The sequence below is a fragment of the Cervus canadensis genome, chromosome 1 (assembly GCF_019320065.1).
Source record: "Cervus canadensis isolate Bull #8, Minnesota chromosome 1, ASM1932006v1, whole genome shotgun sequence".
Taxonomy (NCBI): domain Eukaryota; kingdom Metazoa; phylum Chordata; class Mammalia; order Artiodactyla; family Cervidae; genus Cervus; species Cervus canadensis.
Window position 1 is genome coordinate 49,512,062 of NC_057386.1, and position 27,551 is coordinate 49,539,612.

Below are 27,551 nucleotides of genomic sequence, written 5' to 3' on the forward strand. Positions count from 1 at the left end.
TAGATTAAGAAACATGTTAGAATTTATCTGGACAAGTAAAATAATTGATTATTTTGAAAAATCTTCAAAGCTTCATTAGAGTTCTGTATTATTTGTATTTTCAGGTTTCCTTTATTTTTTTATTTATTTATTTTTTTTCTTGATACCAGCTGAAGCAGCCTTTTTATTACTTTTATGTACAGTACAGAAAACTCAATAGTGTACACTCAGCCCAGCTTGGTGGCCAGTTCTTTGGCCTTAGCCTTTTCCAGCTTGGCAATGCGAGCCACTGACTTCGGCCCCAGGACATTGCCTCCCCAGTGACGACGGATCTCATCGTATCTGTCGTTGTAATTGGTTCTGATGGCTTCCACCAGCTTAGCCAGAGCACTCTTGTCCTCCGAGTTGACTTGTGTGAAGGCCACGGTGGTGCATGTCTTCCTGTGGACCAGGCGCTCCAGCCGGGCCTTGCCCTTGATGATGCAGTAGGGAACCCCCATCTTGCGGCACAGGGCAGGCAGGAAGACCACGAGCTCGATGGGATCCACATCGTGAGCGATCACCACCAGCTGAGCCTTCTTGTTCTCCACCAGGGTGGTGACAGTGTTGACCCCTGCTCTAAGGACAGGTGGCCTCTTGGTGGGGACGTCGCCTTTGCCGGCGGCTTTCTTCTCAGCGCGGGCCAGCAGCCTCTGCTTCTTCTCCTGCTTTGTCTCTGGTCTGTACTTGTGGGCCAGCTTAAGCAGTTGAGTAGCTGTTTGTCGGTCCAAGGCCTGGGTGAATTGGTTAATTGCAGGAGGCACCTTCAGCCGCTTATAGAGAATAGCCCTTTGCCGCTGCAGCCGGATGTAGCGGGGCCATTTGACAAAGCGGGTGAGGTCCCTCTTGGGTTGGATGTCCTGTCCAATGCCAAAATTCTTGGGCCTCTTCTTGAACAGGGGGTTGACCACCTTCTTGGCCTCCTGCTTCTTCACCACGGCCGGGGCCGGGGCTACCTTCTTCCCCTTGGCCTTCTTTCCCTTTGGCATCTTGAAGGGCTGGCGTAGAGCTTCAGGTTTCCTTTAAAGTAATACAGGTTACTTTGAAAATCTTTGGGAGAATAAAGATAACAAAGTTTTTGTAACAAATTAAACTCCTGCTGCATTCAATCCTGTCAGGTCTGCTATAAAGAAAAGTTGGGAATTCCTTGGTGGTCCGTGTTCAATTCTGTCAGGTCTGCTATAAAGAAAAATTGGGAATTCCTTGGTGGTCCAGTGGTTAGAATTTGGCGCTTTCACTGCTATGGCCCAGGTTTGATCCCTGGTCAGGAAACTGAGATCCCACAAGCTGCATGGCATGGCCAAAAATAAATTTTTAAAAAAGTGAAAACCAAAAAACCCCTTAGTATTTCATGAAATTAAGTTCTTTTCTTTCAATTAAAATAATTTGAGTCAGAATGGGCTTATGAAAAGCAGCTTTTCTGGAATAAAGTGCAAGTGGTAAAAAAAATGAAATCAAAAGACTATTTCCTGATATGCAAAAATTACATGAGATTCAAACTTCATTGTCCATAAAGCTTTACTGGAACACAGCCGTATCTGTTTATGTACTGTCCATGGCTGCTTGTATATTACAATAGCATAGTAGCTGCAACAGACTGTATGCCTTGGAAGTTAAATACTATCTTATCTGGCCCTATCAAATTCATATTGGTTAATTTTATTAATTTCATTTCTTGTAGACAAGTTAAAACTAAGAAAAAAGAGCAGAATATCTAAATATGTAAATTAAGATGATAATGAGGCACTTTCTTGTCTGTTTTACAAGGATATTTTTGAGGGATCACATTCATACAGTACAGTAAGAAAGGTACTTCACTACATTGCTATTAGGAATGTAAAGTGTTAGGCAACACTTTAGGTAACACCTGTTAGGCAACAAGAGTCTCAAAAATCACTTCCAGTGATGTAAAGAATTCGACCATAAGAACATATCACAGTTTACTTAAACATTTCCCTATTGATAGCTATGTATGTAATTTTCAGCTTTTTACTACTAGAAATATTTTAATAACTATGTAACATAAATCATCAAACTGATTCTAAATCTATAGGAGTCAAATTTTACTAGAAACATAATTAGGTTATCTACTCTCAGAGAGTTCCTAGGATATAAATTTAAAGTTGGGCTTGCTGCATCACAGGTTGTGCACATCTTCAATTTTACTAAATATTGCTAATATGTCCTCTAAATTAAGAGCAATTTATCCTATGCCAACACTTTGCAGGCATATTAATTGTTGCCAATATGATGGAAAAGAATGGGATCTCATTTTCAACTGCATTTCCCGAATTTCTAGTAAGACTCAGTGTTTGATTTATTGACCGTGTTTCCTTTTACAAAATGACTGACCATCTTCTTTGCCCATATTTCTATGATAACATTCATCTTCATTTACTTTATCCAGTAATTTATAGGTGAATCCTCATTTTTTAAATTTTTTAATGGAAAGATCATTGCTTTACAGAATTTTGTTGTTTTCTGTCAAACCATAACGAGTCAGCCATAGGTAAGTATACATACATTCCTTCCCTCTTGAACCTCCCTCCCAGTCACACCCCTCTAGGTTGACACAGAGCCTGTTTGAGGCCTCTGCAAATAAATTCTTTGGTACCATCTCTCTAGATTCCGTATATAAGCGTTAGTGTATGATATTCATCCTTCTCTTTCTGACTTATTTCACCCTGTACAATAGGCTCTAGGTTCATCCAGCTCATTAGAACCAACTCAAATATGTTCCTTTTTATGGCTGAGTAATACTCCATTGTGTATATGTACCACAACTTCTTTATCCATTCATCTGTGGATGGACATCTAGGTTGCTTCCATATTCTAGCTATTGTAAATAGTGCTGCAATGAACAATGGGATACATGTCTTTTTCAGTTTTGGTTTCCTCAGGGTATATGCCTAGGAGTGGGATTGCTGGGTCATATGGTGGATTTATTTCTAGTTTTTTAAGGAATCTCCATACCGTCTTCCATAGTGGCTGTTATCAATTTATATTCCCACCAACAGTGCAAGAACATTCCCTTTTCTCCACACTGTCTCCAGCATTTGTTTGTAGACTTTTTGATGATGGCCATTCTGACTGGTATGAGTTAATATCTCATTGCAGTTTTGATTTGCATTTCTCTAATAATGAGCGATGTTGAGCATCTTTTCATGTGTTTGTTAGCCATCTGTATGTGTTCTTTAGAGAAATGTCTGTCCCTCTTTCAAGAACAAATTTTTCCGTAACCACAACCTTTCCTCCAAGACTCTTTCCACCTTAACTAGATTCAAAATTCCTCTCATACTTCTCTCACAGCCCTCTCAGTAGAAATCTGTTTTTCTTATCAATACCATTGTCACAATTACCTCAAAGATGTAATGATGTCATTCCCTGCCAATAAATTCATATATAGTACCAAAGTGAAAGCTGCTCAGTCATGTCTGACTCTTTGTGACCCCCATGGACTGTAGTCCATGGAATACTCCAGGCCAGAACTGGAGTGGGTAGCTGTTCCCTTCTCCAGGGGATCTTCCCAACCCAGGGACTGAACCCAGGTCTCCCACACTGCAGGTGGGTTCTTTACCAGCTGAGCCACCAGGGAAGCCCATATAGTACCAAGTAAGTCCAAATTCCATAATTTGGCTTCCAAAGCCTTCCATAATCTGTCTTCAATATTTTCAGCCTATTACTCTTTTATATATTTATATATATATATATATATATATATACACACATATATACACATACACATATGCACACACATACTCAATGTACCAAATAAAGTAAGACTGTTTGCCACCCCTCTCAGATATCTCCTGAGTTTTCTAATTCTGCCTTGATTTATGCTGTTTTTGGCACCCAAGTGTTTATTGGAAATTCTTACCTCAAGGAAAGTTCTTCCTTACAAAGTAATGCCATTAAATAAATACAGTTGACCCTTCAAGACCTCTATGATCTGGGGTGCCCACCCTCCCTGCAGTTGAAAATCCTCATATAACTTTACAGTCAGCCCTCCATATCAGTGGTTCCACATCCTCAGATTCAGTGAACACATGTATTATTCAATACTCTCAGTTCAGTTTTTTGCGGCCCCATGAATCTTAGCACGCCAGGCCTCCCTGTCCATCACCAACTCCCGGAGATTACTCAAACTCATGTCCATCAAGTCGGTGATGCCATCCAGCCATCTCATCCTCTGTCGTCCCCTTCTCCTCCTGCCCCCAATCCCTCCCAGCATCAGGGTCTTTTCCAATGAGTCAACTCTTCACATGAGGTGACCAAAGTATTGGAGTTTCAGCTTCAGCATCAGTCCTTCCAATGAACACCCGGGACTGATCTCCTTTAGGATGGACTGGTTGGATCTCCTTGCAGTCCAAGGGGCTCTCAAGAGTCTTCTCCAACACCACAGTTCAAAAGCATCAATTCTTCAGTGCTCAGCTTTTTTCACAGTCCAACTCTCACATCCATACATGACCACTGGAAAAACCACAGTCTTGACTAGACAGACCTTTGTTGGCAAAGTAATGTCTCTGCTTTTTAATATGCTATCTAGGTTGGTCATAACTTTCCTTCCAAGGAGTAAGCGTCTTTTAATTTCATGGCTCTACTAGGTATTAATTGGAAAAAACAAAAAAACCTTGTGTATAACAGGTTCCCTGGTAGCTCAGCTGGTAAAGAAGCCACCTGCAATGCAGGAGACCCCAGTTCGATTCCTGGGTTGAAAAGATCCCCTGGAGGAGGGCATGGCAACCCACTCCAATATTCTTTCCTGGAGAATCCCATGGACAGAGGATTCTGGCAGGCTACAGTCCCTGGGGTCAGAAAGAGTTAGACATGACTGAGCAACTAAGCAGTGTATAACAGAACCCACGCATTTCAAACCCATGTTGTTCAAGGACCATTTGTATATGAAGCAGTTAGGAAAAAAAGCACCATTCTGCAACCTTAAGAATATAACTGATTCAGGCAAGAATCATCAGCTGATAAATTCAGAGAGTTAATAATTTATGAGGAACAGGCCATTTCATGTAATTTTAAAGTATTCTTCCCACAAACTACTTATTAATTATAAGAGTAACTAGACTGAAGAAATAAAAAAACCACTCTAACCAATTAATCAAAATTAGTATCACCAATAAGGGGCAAATACCATATACCTCCAGATTTGATGCCTTGGGAAAGATACTGTATCACCTATGTGGAATTCCAGTAACAAATGCAAAACCATGAGGAAACATTAGGGAAATCCAAACTGAGGACATTCTATCGTATAAAATAACTAACCTGTATTATTAAAAAATGTCAAAAATGTTATTCAAATATGTTAAGTGTGAAAGACAACAAATACATGTAGGAAAGGACATGGAGAAAAGGGAACCCTCTTACAATGTTGGCGGGAATGTAAGTTGGCACAGCCATTACGGAAAACACTAAAGAGTTTCCTCAAAAATTAAAAATTGAACTGCCATAAGACCTAGCAATTCCACTTCTGGGTATTTTCTGAAGAAAACAAAGACACTAATTCTAAAAGATATATGCATCCCTATGTTCACCACAGCATGGTTTACAACAGCCAAGATATGGAAGCAACCTAAGTATCCATTGATGGATGAACGGATAAAGAAGATGTGATACAAATATTTACAATGGCATATTAGTCATTAAAAAAAATGAAACCTTGCCATTTGCAATAACATGAATGGATCTAGAGGGTATTAAGGTAAGTCAGAGATCAACAAATATTATATGATTTTACTTCTACGTGGAACCTGAAAAACTAAACATAACAAAACAGAAACAGTCATAGATACAGAGAATAAACAGGTGGTTGGCAGAGGAGAAGGAGTAGGGGGATGAGTGAAATAGGTGACAGAGATGAAGAGATACAATCTTCAGGTTTGTTACCTTCACAGGTAAAAAATAAATGAATCTTGGGATGAAATGTACAGCATGGGGAATATAGTCAATAATATTGTAATATCTGTGTATGCTGACAGATGGTAACTAGACTTATTGTGATGATCATTTTGTAATGTACAGAAATACCAAATCACTATGTTACCTGGAAATAACAGGGTTATAGGTTAACTGTACTTCAGTTTATTTTCTCAATTATCTTTTAAACTGTAGTTGATTTATAATGTCTCAGGTGTAACTAAGTTATATATACATACACACATATGTACTTTTTAAGATTCCTTTCCATTATAGGTTATTATAAGATGCTGAGTACAGTTATTATAGGTTGTTGTAAGGTACTGAATATAGTTCCCTGTGCTATACAGCATGTCCTTATTGTTTATCTCTTATGTATAGTAGTGTATATCTCTTAATCCCAAGTTCTCTACACTTCAATTTTTAAAAAGGTTAAATGTGAAAGATGAAGAAAAACAGAAGACACCTTTTCCATATTAAAGAATATTAAATACAATACATGCTTCTTGACTGGATCCTCAACTAGGGGAAAATGCTATAAAGAACATTACTGGGAAAACTGATGAAATTATAGATATGCACTATAGATTTAGAATGTGTGCTTAGTAATAATTTACTGAAGTAAAGAGCTTTCATTCCAAGAATCCACGTACATCCCCACATCAAAGGAATACACTGATACATATGCCTGGGAAGAGAAAATGACAGGGCTAATATGCTGAAACAGTGTCTTCAGCACTGCAGATTCAAAACGACCAATTAACAGTGCTGAGAATGTTCCACGAAACCATTACCACTCACCTTACTTCAAGAACAAACATGGATTTGGGTCCTCATGTGATTTTTTTCAATAAAGGCTTCAAGATTCTAATACTGAACAGAAGAAATGTTTACATGCCAAAGGAAAGAACTGCAAAAGACTGTTCTCTATAAAAATTTTACATTCTTAAATTTTACCGAAAAATAACAAAAAACACATTATGATACCTTTTGAATTTGAACACTAATAGCTTTATTTAACAGACATTGAATGACTACTATGTGCAAAGCACTGTGTTAGGTGCCATGAAAGATACAAAGATGAAAAAGACATAGTCCCTGCCCACAAGGAGCGTATAATCTAGTGGGGGAGACAGACAAATACACAAATAACTAGAATACAAGGCAGTGAACAACAGAGTGGGCAAGTGCTGAGTGTGTCTGAGTGTGATACTAACTAGCCTCAAGGTTCCAATTTGAAACACTGGTGATGTACAGTTAGCTGCTTTGAAAATCCCATTTCAAGATCAGCATAATAAATGTTTAAATGGTCCTATCCAAGCAGCTGGAGGCAAGACAATAGGCCAGGTGGAAGGGCTGTTTGAAAGACTGTCACATTTACATATGTGGTGCTGATACAAGTACGTAGGGACAGCTAAAAAAAGACCATATATATATCATCTGTCCTTTGGTTAATGGCTATAGCTACTGTTTTAAACAATATACTTTTATATAAAAAGGAATTTGTATAATTCCAGAAAAGTCAACTTAAGGATTAATATTAATTCAACAAAGAATCTTGCCATAGGCAATTTTCTTATTTACTAATTGATTAAGTATTTTCTCTAAATATCTATAAAGCTCTGTAGCAATTAAACGGTTAGACATCTAAGTATTGCTGAGTAAAAACCTCTTATGTTTAGCCTTCGGAAGGAAATGGTCACAAACCTGATAACCTGATATAATACTACTCTATTAGCAACAAGAAGGCCTTAAAGAGATTTAAGGAAAATAATTTTTAATGCTTCAATGCAAATGGAATACACACTGATTAAATACAATTCAATGTTCTTTGAAAATATCTCATTGACAGCATTTGATACCAGTTAAGGCCAGCAAAACTGAAGTGAGGAAAATACCACATATATTGTCTTTCATTGGTTTCATATATAATTGCCTATGACAATGGCAACTCAATTTTTTCTTGGAAAATTCCATTTATTGGTACCGATGAGCTCTGATTTGCTTTTAACTAGTATGCTTAAAAACAGCTGCTGACCACTTCCTCTTGGTAGTGCTGTCTGGCATAAACGGCAGAGAAGAAACATGTTTCTGGCTGTTTTTCCTGCTTCCTGAATTGGAGGGTTCACTGCTTAGCCTGTTTCCTTCAATGTGTCACCGTGATCCTGGGACCTCTGCTGCTTCCGCTCGAGGAAACGAGCACGTGCATCTGATATGGATTTATCATCATTTCTTCTTTGCATTTTCTTTAGGACTTCTTTGGATATTCCATCTGAAAACATTACAAATTAATCCAATAAAATTTTAGTTTTGAGTTTGGTATTAGAAATGTTAAGAGAAAGAGATGCTCTGGTTTTTTAATGTTTAGCTGGGGGAAAGAGGAAATTAAATTTTGCCCTTTAAAAGGAAATGATATAAAGTCTCTGGTTAAAAATAAGAGTATAGAGGCCTGAGAAGTCAGAAAAATTGACCCTAATTCAAGCAAGTAGTGCAGTTATTACGGTTGCTGTTGTTTAGTTGCTAAGTCATGTCTGACTCTCTTGCAACCCCACCAGGCTCCTCTGTCCATGGGATTTCCCAGGCAAGAATACTGGAGTGGGTTGCCATTTCCTTTTCCAGGAGGATCTTCCTGACCCAGGGATCAAACCCCCATCTCCCGCATTGGCAGGCAGGTTCTTTAGCACTGAGCCGTGAGCGAGCCCACAGAGCATTTAGACACTGCGACCAAGCACCGAGCAGCTAGCACTGCCAGCGACACTGCTGTCATCTTGGGGAAACTCCCCCCATTCTGCTTCCCACTGATGTTAAATAAGGATGATGCAATTTGTTCCATCAGCCTCAAACAGTTTTGCTGAAAAGCTTTTTTTACATGTGAGCTGAGAATTAACCTTTCTGCCCTAGTTCACTACCACAACTGTTTATGCCTCCTGAAGGAAATGGTCCAAAAAAGCAAAAACTAATGAGATGACTTAGTCATTTTATAGTTAAGTACAAAGCTTTCTGGTTGATGAGTAGTAATATTAACTACTGCAACTAGGGGCCTAACATTTTAAGAAAAAAAAAAAAAATCTCTTGGGGAAAAAAAAATGTTCTGAGGTAATATTTCACAAAATTTTTAAATGAAATAGTAAAGCACTACTGGCAAGCAGTATGGCGTAATGGTTGAGTAGAGGCCACAGAATCAGATTTCCTGGATTCAAAATCCAGATTCACCAAATATTAGCTTTGAGATTTTCAGCAAATTATTGTACACTGCTAAGTATTTCCTCATCCATACAGTAGGGATATGTAGTTACTTCATATAGTTATTGTGGAAATTTAATGGGGTTACATAAGTTGTTAGCACATGGCAAAAGTTCAATAGATATTATTAATAATGCTCCTGGACAAAGGGGTTAAGAAAAACATGACTAACTGGAAGGAAAGAAGGAAGTCAAAGTACGTCTGAGGCTCATGACAACTGTTTGCTTTTCTGAGGAGACAGAGCCGGAACCTAAGCTCTGTGACAGCATTTCTGCAACTATATGAGAATTTGGACACCTATGCTCTAGAACAAGTGATTCACTCACCCTTCCGGTGCTTTACATTTTCCTTATTGGTCCACCTCCTTCGCGCATCTTCTCTCACTTCACGTCGGGCCACACTGCTCAAATCATGTGCATTAAGTTCATGCAACTTGGGTAGCAAGTCTCTCACCCATTCATAACGAATTGGACACACAATTCTTGCATAGACTTTGGTGGTAACTAATACCTCATGAAAAATGATCCATTCAAGTTTGGTTTCCTGTTCATGAAGCTACACAAAAGAATTTGTTTAAGGATGACAACTCAATAACCTGCCTTATTCCAGATTAGACCAACCAAACATTAACAGCCTAAAGTTTTCTGAGTTAATTTCTATATTCTTCAATCAAACAAGAGGCACACATCGACCAACACCTTTATGTAATATAGATATATGCTAAACATATCCTCACATCTCTTTTTTCAGAAAAAAAGTAGAAGACATCTGTATATTACTTATTTCTACATCTTTACAAAAGGAAGAAATTTATACAGCTTCCTTTACAAAAGGAAGAAATTTCTTCCTATTAGTAAAAATTAAGGTACTTACTGCTGAGGAAGGATGAATGTGAACTGGGCTTCCACGCCCATCCATTGTGCAAAATGTTCTCCCAACAGACCTAAGAACCGAAAAACCAAAGGATCAAAGACAAGAACAGTAAAAACAATTAAATGAGTAGAGCACTAACAATGAAAAAGTATATGTCCTACTACAAGGAGTACTATGTGGAGAGGTTTATATTGAACTGTCACTGTAACTTCTCTACCAATTTATCTTAAAACTAACGATTCAGGGAATTCCCTGGTGGTCCAGTGCTAAAGACTCTGTGATCTCACTGCCGAGGGCCTGCATTTGATCCCTGGTCAGGGAACTAAAATCCCTGAAGCAATGCAGTGCAGCCAAAAAAAAAACTAATGAGACAACTTATTATAGTCATTTTACTTAAGTACAAAACTTTCTGGTTGGTAAGTAGTAATATTAACAATAATATTGTATTTGTGCTTTAGAATTTCCAAAATGCTTTCACAATGAAGCATCAAATAAACCTACTAGTTTTGACAGCCAGGTACTTTATTCAAAGATCAAAACTGAGATTCAAATAAATTAGATAGCTTTCTCAAGGGCAAAGAGCTAATGTATGGTGAAAGCGAGCCCCAAACATAGGTCTTTGGACATAAATACAGTATTCTTTACATTGTATTATACTACAACCCCTTTCAAAGGTATAAATCATTTTCACCATTCTAAAATAGACAATTAGAACAGTTCATCTATAATTTTTCTTTCTTTTCTTTATATAATTTTTCTAATTCCTATTAACTTTATAAATTCTTACCCTCTTCTATACTTCCTACATAAAGGTTATTCCATATTCCAAAAGCTTATCAGAATAAAACCTTAGCTTAATCACACAACTGATTACCTATAAAACTTTACATGTATATTCCTATTATAACCCAGGTCAGACTGCATTATAATTATTTGTATATATATCTACATAGTCCATATTTGGACAGTACAAAAATCTTTTCACTTGAATAATTTGAAAGTTAGTCACCAATCTTATGCTTCATCATCCCCAAATACCTGAGTGTGCGTTTCCTATAATCAAGAATATTCTCATACATAACCATCATAAAACCATCAAAACCAGGAATTAACACTGATACATTCAGTTCAGTTCAGTTGCTCAGTCGTGCCCAACTCTTTGCGACCCCATGAATTGCAGCACGCCAGGCCTCCCTGTCCATCACCAACTTCCGGAGTTGACTCAAACTCACGCCCATCGAGTCGGTGATGCCATCCAGCCATCTCATCCTCTGTCGTCCCCTCTTCCTCCTGCCCCCAATCCCTCCCAGCATCAGGGTCTTTTCCAATGAGTCAACTCTTCGCATCAGGTGGCCAAAGTACTGGAGTTTCAGCTTCAGCATCAGTCCTTCCAATGAACACCCAGGATTGATCTCCTTTAGGATGGACTGGTTGGATCTCCACTGATACATTACTAGGATCTAATTCTCAGGACCCACTGAAGTTTTATCAAATGTCCTAACAATATCCTTTATAGCAAAAGGACCCAGTTCAGAAATCATGTATTGCCTTTACTTTTTATGGTCCTTTAGTCTCCTTCATTCTGGAAAACACCCCCTAGTCTAGCTTTGACCTTCACGATCTTGACACCTTTAAGGATTACAGGCTAGTTATTTTGCAGTATGTCCCTCAATTTGATTTTATCTGTTTTAAGACGATTTGACTCAGGTTACAGATCTGTGGCAGGAATATCACAGAAGAGATGCTCTGTTTTCATTACATCCTATCAGGAGGAACAAGATTTTGATTTACTTCATTTCTGATGTTCACTTTAATTGTCTGATTTAGGTAACATCTGCCAGGCTTCTTCACTGAGGAGTTACTTTTTCCCTTTGTAATTAACAAGAATTTTCTGAAGAGGTGCTGAACTCTGTAAATAATTCCATTTGTCATTAAACTTCTAATTTATTCATTCATTAATTTATATGATTATAGGCCCAGGATTTCACATTTTATTCAATCCATTACTATCAGTATTACGAATGTCAAAATATCCCATCTTTGATCAGCCTGGGCCTGTTCAAACTGGCTCCTATGTACTTGGTCACATGGCCTCCGCCTTCACTGATGACCACTTTGCTTACAGGTAAAATAAGATGTTTTGGGCTTATTGTGTACTTTCCCAGACCCATTTCTCCAAAGGTCCTTTATGTGGCAGATGGTTGTTCCAAGTCAAAATCTGTGCAGAGGGACTTCTCTGGTGGTCCAGTGGTTAAGAATCAGCCATGCAGTGAAGGGGACATGGGTCTGATCCCTGTCAGGGGAACTGAGATACCACATTTCTCAAGGTAGCTTTCTCAAGATCAAAGAGCTAATACATGGTGAAAGCAAGTCCCAAACATAGGTCTTTGGACTTAAATACAGCATTCTTTACATTTATTATATTACATCTCCTTTCAAAGGTATAAATAATTTTCACTATTCTAATATATGATAATTAGAACAGTTCATCTATAATTTTCCTAATTCCTGTTAATGTTAAATTCTTATCCTCTTCTGTACTTCCCTACATAAAGGTTATTCCAAAAACTCATCAGAATAAAACCTTAGCTTAATTGTTACAACTGGTTTCCTATAAAACTTTACATATATTCCTGTGGAGCAACTGAGCCCACGGGCTGCAACTGCTGGGCCTGAATGCCACAACTAGAGAGTCTGTCCATGTGCCACGATGAAAGATCCTGCGTGATCCAACAAAGATCACAAGTGACAAATCTAAGACCTGACACAGCCAAAAATAAAAAAACAACATCTGGGCACAAAGTATATTCATTGCTATTATAGTTATTGCTCCTAGTCCATCTCATAGTTAGCTTACATAAATATTTACAGACACACAAATACATATCATACACACTCACACACAGAGTAACACCTATTTTTTATTACAGTATCTATCCATCCACTTAACTGTATTAAAAACTGTAATATCTAAAATTTCAATCAATACCACAGGGCTCATTCCTGTTTTCTTTTAGTATTTCTAACTCCCTTCACCATTTACTTTAATGTATTCAATTACGTGATCAACTCCTCCGTATATAACGAATCTCCCATCACCACCACTCTTACCCCTTTCCCCACAAAGATGTCCTTCCTCCACTCAGACTCTGACATTCAAACAACCAAACAACTCCCATGTGACTACCTTGCCCAATCTTGCTCAAGAACTGACAGTCCACACCAAACCATCCTTCATCAGGGACGCCATCCTCAACCTATTTGGCTTTCACACTCCACAAAGAGTCACTCCTCTGCAAGAGAACCACTGTCCCTCAACTTGGGCACTAATACCCCAAGCTGGACAGCGGTCCTACAGACTCCCTCCTCCCCACGTGCGTTTCAGTATCCCACTCTCAGCCACCGCAGTTTCCCCTGCAGAGCTGACAGTTATGAGAAGGCTCACTGTAACTGATGTCATCATAATCACAGAGCTTAAATCAAACTTTCTTTAACATTAAATAGTTCAATATGGTCATCAAATACAGTTATATTTCTCTATCCGTCTCTCAAGCTCCTAGTGCTTACCTTCGAGCTACATTTTTGAAATAACCCGCACAAAGACATCTTCGCAGGACTTCATGTTTAGGGCCTTCAAAGGTCTCTCTTGGGAAATCACTTTGCTATTGACAGAATAAATGTATAGTGGTTAAGTCTCACAGAACAATTTGAAACAATCTTTTGGTTTGAAAACTCCAAATTTCTAAAGACTTCTGTTTCTGGCAGATATGGAATATGAGGGACCAGATTTACCCTTCTGCTTCAAACAACCAAAAAAATGGACAAAACAAGTGAAATAATGATTTCCAAAGCACTATATGAAGGGCAATGGTGTCTGAGAAATAAATGAAGGAAAAAAATGAATTAACCCCAACAACTGTTCCAGCCTACAGTCAACCTTGAGAGAGATTCTGGACCAAGGTGGAGGAAAGGAAACACTGGAGTGAAACCTGGAGAACTCCCTGAGTTAAACAGACAGAGCTGAGAATCCAGAGAGACCAGGATGGCTAGAATTCCCAGCCAAAGTTCAGCAAAGAAGTGATCTGCAGAGGACCCTGGAGATATACAGGAGGACTTCAAGAGTTCAGCTGAGAACTGACAAGCACATGAATGTGAGGAAATTACCCAAGGCCAGGAAAAGAGCCTCCCAAAAGGATAAGGGACAACAGAGTTGTGTGCACAGGGTCAGTACCTGTTCCTACACCTTATAATACACGTGGTTTTGGGGAGAGAACTCAGAAGGCCTTGCCAAAATGCCACTCAAGAGAAAAAAAAAAATCACAGCAATCACCTGTTTAAGCTTCCTGATCAGTTCTCTGAGTTGAGCTTCAACACGAAATGCAGAAAATAAGCACCTCCAATGAATCCAATGTTTCTGGCACCATGAAGCTGGAGCTCCACTGCAACACAAAAATACTGGTGTATCAAAAGTATCTTTCATAAGCGAAAGACAGTCCAACATTCTCATTTCTATTATACAACTAGAAACAGATAAGCAACTGTCAGCTCTTTTATGCTGCTGCTGCTGGCTACTGCTAAGTCACTTCAGTCGTGTCGACTCTGTGCGGCCCCATAGACGGCAGCCCTCCAGGCTCCACCGTCCCTGGGATTCTCCAGGCAAGAACACTGGAGTGGGTTGCTATTCCCTTCTCCAATGCATGAAAGTGAAAAGTGAAAGTGAAGTCACTCAGTCGTGTCCGACGCTTTGCGACCCCACGGACTGCAGCCTACCAGGCTCTTCCATCCATGGGATTTTCCAGGCAAGAGTACTGGAGTGGGTTGCCATTTCCTTCTCCAGTGCATGAAAGTGAAAAGTGAAAGTGAAGTCGCTCAGTCATGTCCGACTCTTCGCGACCCCATGGACTGCAGCCCACCAGGCTCCTCTGCCCGTGGGATTTTCCAGGCAAGAGTACTGGAGTGGGTTGCCATTGCCTTCTCCGCTCTTTTATGAGACCTGTCCAATTAATAAGAAAACACTTTAAGGAATATGAAAAAACAAATTAATACACCTCTAAGTGAATTAAAATAACTTGTAAATAGATTTCTTTTTATACATATATGCTTTAACAAATATCCAATAATTTTCTCATCTAAGCTAGTTATACAGAACCAAAATTCTATGAGGTCAGTTTTCAGGAAAGGTTAAGGAGAGAAGAAAGACACAATAAATGACGGTCACAGTCACCTCACAGAGAAATCTCACTAATGTTCACAAAAATACATTGAGGTCAGTATAATCCCCACTGAAACTTACTGTCTGAAGTCATATTCTTACTGAAGCTATATTTCAAACTAAGGCTCTCCAGTTCAAAGAACTATCTCACATACCTTGATTTGCACTGTTCAAAGATGACGGCTAAAGTTGCAAAGTCATTAAATCCTCCAGCTTTAGCTGCCAACTCGCGGTGTCTCTGCTCTGCTTCCTTCTGGTACTCTGGATCAACTAAAACGACAGTTGGAAAGGAAGTTTAGTTCCACTTTACATCAAGTCTCTTTCTTCGCTTAGTTTATTCAAGCTTATTGAAATCTGCCTCACCCTCTGAGGTAGAATAAAGGAGAATGGCATTAACTCTTTGGTGGGGGAGTGTGAACCTCTAACTACTCCCACAATTCCTTTTCCTCTTTAATCACACTCTGGAGACTTTTTGCCAGAACAGCAACATTACTTCTCTTAATCGATTTACCTTTAAAAGAGTATTTAGAATTTACTATTTGTTTTTACCGTAAGAGTAACCCATGTTCATATTAAAAAAAAAAGTAGAAGTTCAATGTTCCCCACTTTGTCACATTATCCACAAGTCAATCCTCAGGGCTAACCACTGTTAACTATTTAGTATGTGTCCTTTAAGATATTTTCTACATATATACATACAAGCATTGTGTATGATGATTTATTTTCTTCTTAAGTTTCTTCTGATAACTTCTTTTATTTATTTAATAATAAGTTAATAAGTTAATAACTATTCATTCTCAAACATACCTACATTGTATTTCTCAGGGGTATAAGGATATAACACAATTTAACCCACCCCTATTTATCCAATTCCTAATTATAGACAATTAGACAGGACCATCACACATGTAAAACTGAAATACTACAAACTTTTCTCTTGTAATTTTATACTGAAGAATATTATGCATACAGAAAACTACACAGGTTCTAAGTGTACTGCTCAATGAATATTCACAAATCCAACATACCAATGTACTCAACAGACAGATCAACAAGCAGAATATTACCAGCATCCCAGAGCCCCTTCTTCACTCTCCTTTCAATAACTACTCAGTCCCTTCCACAAGGATAACCATATTCAGACTTTTAACCCCAATGAAAGGGTTTATTTGTTTTTAAACTTTATATAAATGTACTTTATGTGTCTGGTTTCTTTTGCTCACCCTTATGTTTCTGAGATTTATCTGTTAGTGACTTTGACCCAATCCCACTCAGGAATTATATGTTCTCTGATTGCCCAAATTCCCCACATAGCACTTTACCCAGGCTAATCTTTCGGAGTCCCCTGGCCACATTTTTTTTTCCTCAAAATTTCCTAGGGCTCCTTCCTTCAATGCACAACATCGAGCCACAGCTCCTATTATACCCACCACAGCTAGCTTGAACAGAGGCCCCATGTTGCCGAATTCTAGGGAGTAGCACTTACACAGACTACAATGTGAATCTGCAAAGCATCAGTTCCTGGTATTAGGAAGAATGCAATCTGATTAAACAAAACACTCACAATGATATAAAGTCTTCCATCCCAGGTTTTAAGTAGTTTCCACCTAAGTAACCTGGGTAACAACTGAAGGAAGCAGCTAGAGACAAAAGCAAAGCAAACATGATTTATCACAGACCACACAAATGGTCCTGTCAAGGTAAAGACACAACGCTCATCTCTTGAATCAGTCATGAGTATTGATTTTTTAAGCTGAAATATCTAATTTTGTCTAATTATCTAATAGTATCTATTTTATCTAACAGTATCTAAAGGTACTATGCCAAAGGACAAAATGCACTAAAATAAGGCATTAACTATGTGTTGGCTCCAGCACTGAGAGACAAGCTTACCTATCAACCAGGGGCTCCGACATCCTCGAACGGTGGTACCCCCTGCTACATAAACATAGAGTCCCTGCTGCCTCGGACTTCTGCGCCATGAAGCCTCAGAGAAGCCTCTTTATGGTTCAATTCTTCCCTTCTCTGACTTCACCTGACCCTAGAAACATTCAGTTTGGCTGTAACACCTACCACGATTATTCACACAAACGGCTTACTATTTCTTATTAAAATGTCAGAGTAACTACAGTAAGGACTTCCCAAATGGGTCAGATGATAAAGATTCTGCCTGCAATGCAGTAGACCCCGGTTTGATCAGGGGTCAGGAAGATCCCCTGGAGAAGGGCATGGCTACCCACTCTAGTATTCTTGCCTGGAGAATCCCACGGACAGAGGAGGTTACAGTCCTTGGGGTGAAAACAAGTTGGACAATAAATTTTAGTGGTTACAATTCTAAACTCAGTTTACACTTTGTGATGATTGACTCTGCATGGTCAGTGTTGGACCTCTGTTGCTCATGGTGGCTGCCTGCTCACACTTTAAAACATGCACAGAGCCCCCTGCTTTTCAGGCTGTCCTTCCCACACAGCTACTACCTTCTCTGTCTCTCTGCCCCGTTATTCTCAAAGCCAAGAGAAAATATAGAGCATATTTTTCTTTCTTTTCCTTAACTCTTCCCTCAGAAACAACCTAATTAATTAAAATTAAAACTGACAGAAGTCCCAAAGTAAACTCAGGAAATGTAGAAAAGTAAAAATACCATTATCACACACAGTTCCGACAGTCTCAGCCAGTTTATCCTCTGACTGAACAACAGTTTGACTATCTAACTTTAATTACTTTCCCAGTAGACTTGTCATTTTAATTTTTTTTCTTTCCCCAGATGAAATTCTATTATCAGTTTTACCTCAGACAAATAATGCTCTGAAGTAAAAACCATAAACAAGGAACTGAAGCAGCAAAACAAGACTGTAGACTGTATCAGCTTAACTTCTTCCTTTGGGAAGATAATTCAATACTTTTCTATACACAATCAACCAGAAAACAAAACTATTACATAGAAAGAGTTTCAATAACAACAATCCTCAGAGCAGAAGCACTGGAGTAAGGCTGTAATAAAGTACCACTTATCTCTAAATATATCACAGTTAAAATATTTTTTAAAAATTTAAAACCAACACAATGTTATTTTAAATTTGTTCCATTTTAAGGGAATGCTGTTTACCATCTTAAAAACATTTAAGAGCCCTCACTCCATTGTTTGACTTCTAAAGCAATATCTATACTAGCAGACATTGCGTACACAGCTTACTATAGCAAGAGAGAGATTACTAAAAATGTTGATGGCATCAACATTTTGATGGCATCATTTTGATGTTTAAAAATCTTCATTCAACGTTAGATCTGAAAACACTAGCCAGTTTTACCAGTAAGTATAATAAACTGGGCTTCCCAGGTGGTACTAGTGGTAAAGAATCCGCCTGCCAATGCAGGAGACGGAAGAGCTGTGGGTTTGATCCCTGGGCCAGAAGGAGGAAATGGCACCTCCTCCAGTACTCTTGCCAGAAGAATCCCACAGACAGAGGAGCCTGGTGGGCTGCAGTCCATGGGGTCGCAAGGAGTCAGACACAACTGAGCGTCTAAGCAGAGCAGATACAATAAACTAAATTGGGTGATCTACAAAGACTAAGACCCAAGCCAGAAAGAACTGCTTAACCTATAAAGACTATATATGCACTTGAAAGCAACTGGACAACAAATACATATTTTGGGATGTAACAAGATCACAGCAAGTTACATGCTCAAAAGCTGAAGCTGCATTTTGTAGCAGCTGAACTTCTTGATGACCTAGGTTTAAAAATTAAGCCTAAGCCACATATGTGCATATAAGAAGAGTGTCTCTCTAAGTATGAATAAGAAACTGATAGCAATTGTTGCCTCAAGGAATGAGATTTGGATGATGCCAAGGAATGCCCCTGCCAAGGTGTCTAACTTTATTTAGATCAGCCTATGTAGCAATTTGTGCTCCAGGACACTGTCAAAAACAACAGATCAATCAGCTAGCAACCTGGGGAGACTAACAGCTTGGTGTAATACCAATAGAGGCAGGCCAGCAAAAACTGAAGCAGAGCAGCCAGACTTTAAAAATGGCTTTTATTGAAGTATAGTTGATTTACAATATTATATCAGTTTCAGATGAACAATAATATAGTGATTCAATATTTTTACTATTTTACTATTATACTTTATATTAATAATATAATGTTGGATAAGACTTGAGAGTCCCTTGGACTGCAAGGAGATCAAACCAGTCAATCCTCAAGGAAATCAATCCTGAATATTCACTGGAAGGACTGATGCTGAAGCTGAAGCTCCAATAGTGTGGCCACCTGATGTGAAGAGCTGACTCACTGGAAAAGACACTGATGCTGAGAAAGATAGAAGGCAGGAGGAGAAGGGGACAACAGAGGATGAGATGGTTGGATGGCATCACTGACTTGATGAACATGAGTTTGAGTAAGCTCCAGGAGATGGTGAAGGACAGGGAAGCCTGGTGTGCTACAGTCCGTGGGGTCGCAGAGTCGGACATGACTAACTGAACAAATACTTCATTTAAAGCTATTACAAAATAATGGCTATATTTCCCTGTGCAATAAAATATATCATTTTTGCTTATTTATTTTAAACATAGTAGTCTGTATCTCTTACTCCTATATCCCAAACTTACCTGCCCCTGCTTCCCTCTCCTCACTGGTAATCATTATTTCTTTCTCTGTCTCTGTAAGTCTGTTTCTCTTATTTACATAAATGCATATGTGGTAACTCAGATGGTAAAGAATATGCCTACAATGCAGGAGATCTGTGTTCGATCCCTGAGTCATGACGACCCCAGAAGGCAAGGGCAACCCACTCCAGGATTCTTGCCTGGAGAATCCCACGGACAGAGGAGCCTGGCAGGCTACAGGGTCACAAAGAGTTGGACACAACTGAGCAAATAACACACTATTTTCTTTTTTATAGGTTCCACATATAAGTGATAACAGAGCATCTGTCTTTCTCTGTCTGACTTCATCCACGTTGTTGCAAATGGCAGAATTTCATTCTTTTTTATGCCCAAGATAAATATATTCTTGTGTGTGTGTGTGTGTATTTTTTCTTTGCCGTAGGAGACAGATCCAAAAAAATATTGCTACAATATATGTTAAAGAGTGCTCTGCTTGGTTTCAGGTCTTCCTTTCAGGTCTTTAATCCATTTTTACTTTATTTTTACACATGGAGTGAGAAAACATTCTAATTTCATTCCTTTATACATTCTTTTTCATACAGTCCACATGTATGTATGTAGCTGTCTAGTTTTCCCAGCACCATTTACTAAAGAAGACTGTCTTTTCTCCATTGCATATTCTTGCCTCCTTTGTCACAGATTAATGAACCGTAAGTATATAGCTTTACTTCTGGGCTCTCTACTCTGTTTCAATGATCTAAGTGTCTGGTTTGTGTGTGTGTGTGCCAATACCAGGCTGTTTGATTACCGCAGCTTTGTAGTACACTCTGAAGTTAAGGAGTGTGACATCTTTAGCTCTGTTCTTTTTTCTTAAGACTGCTTTGGCAATACAGGGTCTTTCATGATGCCATATGGATTTTAGGATTATTTGCTCTAGTTCTGTGAAGTGTCACAGGTATTTTAAAAGGGCTTATATTAAATCCATAGATTGCTTTGAGTAGTGTGTACTTTTTAACAATATTAATTCTTCTAACCCAGGAACATGAGATATCATCCCCTTTCTTTATATTATCTTTAATTTCCTTCCTCAATAATTTAAAGTCTTCAGAGTATAAGTCTTTCATTTCTTTGATTAAATTTATTAACAGATATTTTATTCTTTTTGATGTAATTCAAAATAGATTACTTTCTTGCTTTCTCTGATAGTTCATGTGCATAGAAAATCAACAGATTTCTGAATATTAATCATATATCCTACAACTTTACTGAATTCACTATTAGTTCTAATAATTTTTTGGCAGAGATTTTAGAGTTTTCTGTGTATAGTATCATGTCATCTACAGTGATTAAGTTTTACTTCTTTCCAATTTGGATACCTTTTATTTCTTTTTTTGTGTCTGACTGCTGTGGCTCAGACTTTCAGTACTATGTTAAACAGAAGTGGCTAGAGTGAGCATCCATGTTTTGCACCTGTTTTAGAGGAAATGCTTTCAGCTTTTCACCACTGAATACGATATTACTTATGGAATTGTCATATATGAGACCACCCAAATGTTTAACAGAAAGATCAGAGAAACCTACCAAAAAATCAGAGGTTGTCCTGATGTTCTGGAAGACTGTGCAGATGCCCAGCTAAACCTAATAAAACCTAATCCTGAGTCTGAAAAGACAATAGACAAGGCCACTGCTTTACAGTTATACTTTCATTGTTTGGAATTTAAAAACACTGATAAATCTCTGTGTTGAGGGCTTTCTAGGTAATTCATTCTTTATATCCATTAACATCACCGACATCAAGTGCTTCATAAAAGCAAAACTTACTCAAGAATTTCCCATCAAAGCACAGAATACAAGACATTCCTACTGGCTATTATCTCAATATTCTAAAGAATTAGACTGTCCTATGTTCATAGATATCTTAGGTCAAATATTAGGCAAGCAAAGGGAAGTCCCTCCTTTCCTGAAGTTGCTAAACTGTGATAAAGTTGTTGCTAAACCCAACTAAAAGCCTTCAAGATACCAAAAACCACCTCAAGGACTTAATAAAAAAGAAAAAACAAAGAACATATAATCAAAACCTAAGACCTGAACAACCTGAAGGGCTACAAAACTAAGAATCAACAGTCTATCACAAATAGAGGTTCTAAATAAGAATTTAAAAACCCAGAATTTTACTTCTAGCTATGGAAACAAATTTTCTCTTCTTCTCTTGACTTCTTTCAAAGATATATGAAGGCTTAAGGGAAAAGTTATACTACTGTATTGTGAGGTTTATAATGTATGTAAATATAACATATATGACAACAATAGCACAAATGATGGAGGAATAAGTGGAACTAAACAATCCCAAGGTTTCTTACATTTCACATGAAGCAATAAAATATTAACTTTGAGTAAATTTTAAATTAAAGATGTGTATTATAATCCCTAGAGCAAGGATATATTAAGAAACGGCAAAAAGCCAGCAAAGGGTTCAACACAATCCCTATCAAAATTCTTAGCAGGCTTATGCTGAAGAAACTAATATGCTGATTTTTAAAACTTATACGGAGATGCAAAAAATATAGAATGACCAAAACAATAGTGATTTCAAAATTTACCACAAGCTACGTAATTATACAAAGTTGAAAAATGACATAAAGATTGACAAATAGATAATGGAATAAAATAAAGTCCAGAAATAGACTACCACACATACACCTTCCACAGATTTTTTAACAAAGGTGCTAAAGCAATTCAATGGGGGAAGGTAAATCTTTTCAACAAATGTGCTGGAACAAGTGGATAGTCACAGGAAAAAAAGTAATCTAGACCCCTACCTCATACCGTATACAAAACTTAATTTCAGATGGATCACTGTCCTAAACTTAATCGCTAGACACTAAAAAGCTTCTAGATCAAATAATCAATAGAGATATGAGAGAGAAGCATACTTTTACTATCTTGGGATAGGAAAACATTTCTTACCATGCAGAAAGCAATAACCACACATAAAAAATTGATGTACTAAGACTTTATCAAAATTCAAAACCTCTCATCAAAAGACACTGTTAAGAAAGCAAACAGACTGCAGGAGAATGGATACATGTGTATGGATGACTGAGTCCCTTCACCGTTCACCTGTAGCTATCACAACATTTGTTAATCAAGCTATACCCCAATACAAAATAAAAAGTAAAAAAAAAGAAAAGTGAAACCAAAAACCCACAGACTGGGAAAAAAATATGTACAAACTCATACCTAACAAATAACTTGAGTCTAGAATAAAGAACTCCCAGATTCAATACACTTTAAAAAGTTTAAAACATGGGCAAAAGACCATAGTAGAGACTTCAAAAGAGAGATAAACACTCACATGGAAAAGTGCTCAAAATATTAGTCATTAGGAATATACAAACCAAAAACACAAAGAGGTATCACTAATATGTAACAGAATGCAAAAAAAGAAATGACTGGGAACAAAATGTTAAGTGGACATGTAGTAAAAGCTGCGCTTTCAAACACTACTGATATGATTTTTAAATGGTATAGCCACTCCAGGAAAAGAGTTGGCAATTTCTTAGGTGTTTACCTAAGATAAATAAAAAATATATATCTACAAAATACTTGCATAAGAATTTTCAAAATAGCTGCTTTCATAAATAGCACCAAACAAGAAACAATTCAAATGTCTATCAACAGGATAATGGATAAACCAACTGTAGTACGCAACAGGATACTAGTCAACAATAAAAAAAAAAGCATTGATACAAAAAGCATATACAAAAATATGGATGAATCTCACATATAATATGTTGACCAAAAAAAGTCAAACACAAAAAAGCACATACTATATAATTTTATTTACATGAAGTTTCAGAAAAGGCAAAAGTAACCTGAAAAAAATCAGAAAAGTGGCTGGCTGCAAGAAGGTGGGATGGAATCTGATAAGGAGCACTGACAGAATTTTCTGGAGTGATAAAACCAGACCTTGACAGGAGTGTGGGTTACATTAGTAAATGTATTTCACAAATTCACTGAATTACAGACATAGCATTTATACTTTTCACTACATGCAAATTTTACCTCAAAATAAAAAAAAAAAAGGAAAGAAGAATAAAGAGAAAAATAAAACAAAAAAAAAAAACAATAAACAATAAAAATTTAAAAAAGAAGTGAAAAACTATAAGCAAATATTGAACTCTAGTTATATAGGACTGCCTTTCACCATGGTATAGCTTAGTGATTCTAAAACCACTTCTGTATGTTTTAGGGACAATGAACAACTTGAATATGAACTCTGGAATAGATAATAGTATTGCATCAGGTATCAATGTTAATTTTCCTAATTTTGATAAATGTGCTGTGGTTAAATAAGAGTTTGCCTGTGTTCTTAGTAAATTACATGTAAATATTTTGTGGTAAGGGAGCACAATGTTTCCAATTTAGTCTCAAATGATTCAGAAAAAGAAATAAAATGCATATTTATAAATACTTATAAATATATATATGTACACAAGCAGGGCTTCCCTGGTGGCTCAGCTGGTAAAGAATCCGTCTGCAGTGCGGGAGACCTGGGTTCGATCCCTGGGTTGGGAAGATGCCCTGAAGAAGGGAACAAGCTACTCACTTTAGTATTCTTGGCCTGGAGAATTCCATGACTGTGTAGGCCATGGGGCCGCAAAGAGTTGCGACTGAGTAACTTTCACTTTTAAGGGCTTCCCTGATCGCTCAGTTGGTAAAGAATCTGCCTGCAATGCAGGAGACCCCAGTTCGACTCCTGGGTTGGGAAGATCCGCTGGAGAAGGGATAGGCTACCCACTCCAGTATTCTGGCCTGGAGAATTCCATGGGCATAGTCCATGGGGTCGCAAGAGTCAGACAGGACTGAGTGACTTTCACTTCACACATGCGCAGAGAAAGAAAGAGAATAATAAAGCAAATGCAGAATGTTAAAAACTTGCTGAAACTATATAAAAGGTACGACTCTTTCAACATTTCTGTTAGAGTTGGATCACCTCAATCTAACTCCCTGGTTTTCCAAATGAAAAATGAAATCCAGAAAAACCAGACCAACAGTCTAGAATCCTGATCTCTTGACTCCCACTTCAATACTCTGTAATAGTTTTTAAAAAGAGTATTATTAGCTTTGATACTACCTAACGAAAGCCAGCCAACCTTATTTACTGCATATAGTATTTCACTAGGGAAAAAAAAAAAACTGCAATTAGGATACTATTAGAATCAAAATTCTGATACTTAAAAAAACTACACTGCAGGGACTTTACACTGGTGGTCCAGTGGCTAAGATGCCATACTCCCAATGCAAAGGACCCAGGTTTGATCCCTGCTCAGGGAACTAGATCCCACACTCTGCAACTAAAAGATCCCATGTGCCACAACTAAGATTCGGGACAGCCAAATAAACAATATGTGTGTGTGTGTTTGAATATACGTATACACAAATAATATATATATATAAAATAATTATAGATGTGTGTGTCTGTGTGCATGTATGTATACATAAATAAATATATATAAAATATAGATGTATACATATATGTATATACAAATAAATACATATAAATGTAAATAGTATGATACATATATAAATATGTGTGTACATATATGTATATACAAATAAACAACATAAAATAAATGTTAATAGTATAATTAAATAATATACACATGTGTGTGCATATATATGTATACATAATATAACATGAATGTAAATAGCACAAATAATATATAAACATATAAATATATATACATGCTGTTCAGTCACTAAGTCATGTCTGACTCTTTGCAGCTCCATGGACTGCAGCACACCAGGCTTCCCTATCCTTCACACACACACACACACACATATAAACTCACCCTAAAAAAACCAATACTACACTGCAATCTATTTGGTATAAGTAGAACATTGACTGGACTACAGAGTATTTTCATACAAAAATTTATCCTCCATTATAATCATCACAATAATAAACCAATCTGGAACCAACACTGAAAGCCATAAAGTGATATGGCCAGTGAAATAGCACACTACTGTTAGTCTTGGTTGCAGGCAAGATAGACTATCAATTCAGAAGCTCCTTGAAAAGAAAAGAAAGTTGTGCCTCCCCTCTCCACACACACACAGTAGAAGACAGCAAAGCTTACATATGAGGAACTAAGTTGTGTCCCATATTGACACGCTAAGAAGGAAAGAAGCAGAAGTCTAAAGACTTGAAAACCTTAAAATAATCCTTTCTCTAAGGGTTTAAGGGTTGAACTACCATTTCTTTTGATCATGGAGAAAAAAAAGTTAATATATTACTAATGTACTATAACAAGGCAAAGGTTCACCATACTATCTTCCTTTACGAGTTAAAGGAAATTAACTCTCAGCCAGGATCGTTATATACCCCCTATACTTCAAAAAACTAAGTTAAAGAATAACAAAATGAAAAAATCGTTTATCTTCAGTTTCATGTCCTGTAGGGCTAGATATACGGTAATGAAAATATGTTCAGTAATAAAAAAAAAAAATGTTCAGTGAATTACCGGAGATCTAAATAAACAGATATTCCACATACACGGGTAGGAAGACAATACTGTCAAGATGTCACTTCTTTCCAATTTGATCTATAGACTCAATATAATCTCAATTAAAGTCTCAGAAAGTTATTTTGTGGATATCAACAAACTAGTTCTAAAATTTATGTGAAAAGGGAAAAGACCCAGAATAGTTAAAACAACGTTGAAGGAAGGGGAAGAAGAAAGCTGGAGAGATAACCCTATCTAGGTTCAAGAGTTACTATAAGCTTCACTAATCAAGACAGTGTGCTATTCACAGAAGTATAGAAAAACAAATCAGTGGAAGAGAAGACATGGCCCAGAAACAGACGCACACAAATTCACTCAAAGGACCTCTAACAAAGGAGAAAGTGTTACAATGGAGAAAGAAGTCTTTCGAACAAATGGGGCTGGAACAAAAGGACATCAGTTCCTAGAAGATGACATAGGAGAAAATCTACATGAACTCAGGCACAGTGATGATTTTTCAGATATAACACAAAGGCATGACTCATCAAAGAAACCACTGATAAACTGGACTTCATTAAAATTAAAAACTTTTGCTCTGTGAAAGACAAAGTCAAGAGAATGAGAAAACAAGTCACAGACTGGGAAAAATATTTGCAAAAGACACACCTGATTAAGAACCGTTATCCAAAACATAAAATGAACTCTTAAAACCCAACAATTAGAAAACAAAGGACTTCCCAAGTGGTGCCGTGGTAAAGAATCCGCCTGCCAGTGCAGGAGATGCAAGAGACAAAGGTTTGATCCCTGGGTTGGGAAGATCCCTAGAGTAGGAAATGGCAACCTGCTCCAGTAATTCTGCCTGGAAAATTCCTTGGACAGAGGAGCCTGGTGGGCTACAGTCCAAGGGGTCGCAAAGAGTGGGACATGATTGAGCAACTGAACATACACACAAGGAAACAAACAATCCGACTTAAAAAGACCAGAACAGATATCTCACCAAAGAAGATAAACAAATGGCAAATGAGCACATGAAAAGATGACTAACATCATATGTCATCAGGGATCTACAAATTAAAACCACAATGAAATACCACTACACAACTATTAGAATGGCCAAAATCCCAAAACAATGCCAACACAAAAAGCTGTTGAGAATGTAGAG

At 37.6% G+C, this 27,551-nt stretch overlaps 2 protein-coding genes across 5 annotated transcripts in view; both read right to left on the reverse strand.

Annotated features, from left to right (window-relative positions):
* Positions 1–130: 130 nt before the first annotated feature.
* LOC122450318 (60S ribosomal protein L7a-like) lies at positions 131–27,291 on the reverse strand. Of its 2 annotated transcripts, XM_043482605.1 has the most exons (3): positions 27,287–27,291; positions 18,837–18,841; positions 131–1,016 (listed from the first exon to the last, which is right to left on the reverse strand). In XM_043482605.1, exon 3 carries the CDS (start codon positions 1,005–1,007, stop codon positions 207–209), a length of 801 nt encoding a protein of 266 aa, XP_043338540.1. In that variant the 5' UTR covers positions 1,008–1,016; positions 18,837–18,841; positions 27,287–27,291; the 3' UTR covers positions 131–206. The 2 variants fall into 2 exon arrangements, with proteins under 2 accessions (XP_043338540.1, XP_043338530.1); XM_043482595.1 differs by lacking the exons at positions 18,837–18,841; positions 27,287–27,291 and adding an exon at positions 19,238–19,244 and having other exon boundaries at positions 131–1,027.
* DHX40 (DEAH-box helicase 40) overlaps positions 6,935–27,551 on the reverse strand; it is a 45,555-nt gene continuing 24,938 nt past the window's right edge. For all 3 annotated transcript variants that reach the window (XM_043482451.1, XM_043482459.1, XM_043482466.1), the window contains 6 exons: positions 15,430–15,544; positions 14,393–14,501; positions 13,630–13,724; positions 10,063–10,132; positions 9,516–9,744; positions 6,935–8,218 (listed from right to left, as the gene is read on the reverse strand). In XM_043482451.1, the coding sequence (XP_043338386.1) occupies positions 8,079–8,218; positions 9,516–9,744; positions 10,063–10,132; positions 13,630–13,724; positions 14,393–14,501; positions 15,430–15,544 (758 nt within the window). In that variant the 3' untranslated portion in view covers positions 6,935–8,078. The remainder of the gene's footprint in view (positions 8,219–9,515; positions 9,745–10,062; positions 10,133–13,629; positions 13,725–14,392; positions 14,502–15,429; positions 15,545–27,551) is intronic.

Bases quoted from the DNA above. Each gene is read 5' to 3' on its own strand.
- LOC122450318 (XM_043482605.1), bottom strand. From the start codon at position 1,007: ATGCCAAAGGGAAAGAAGGCCAAGGGGAAGAAGGTAGCCCCGGCCCCG.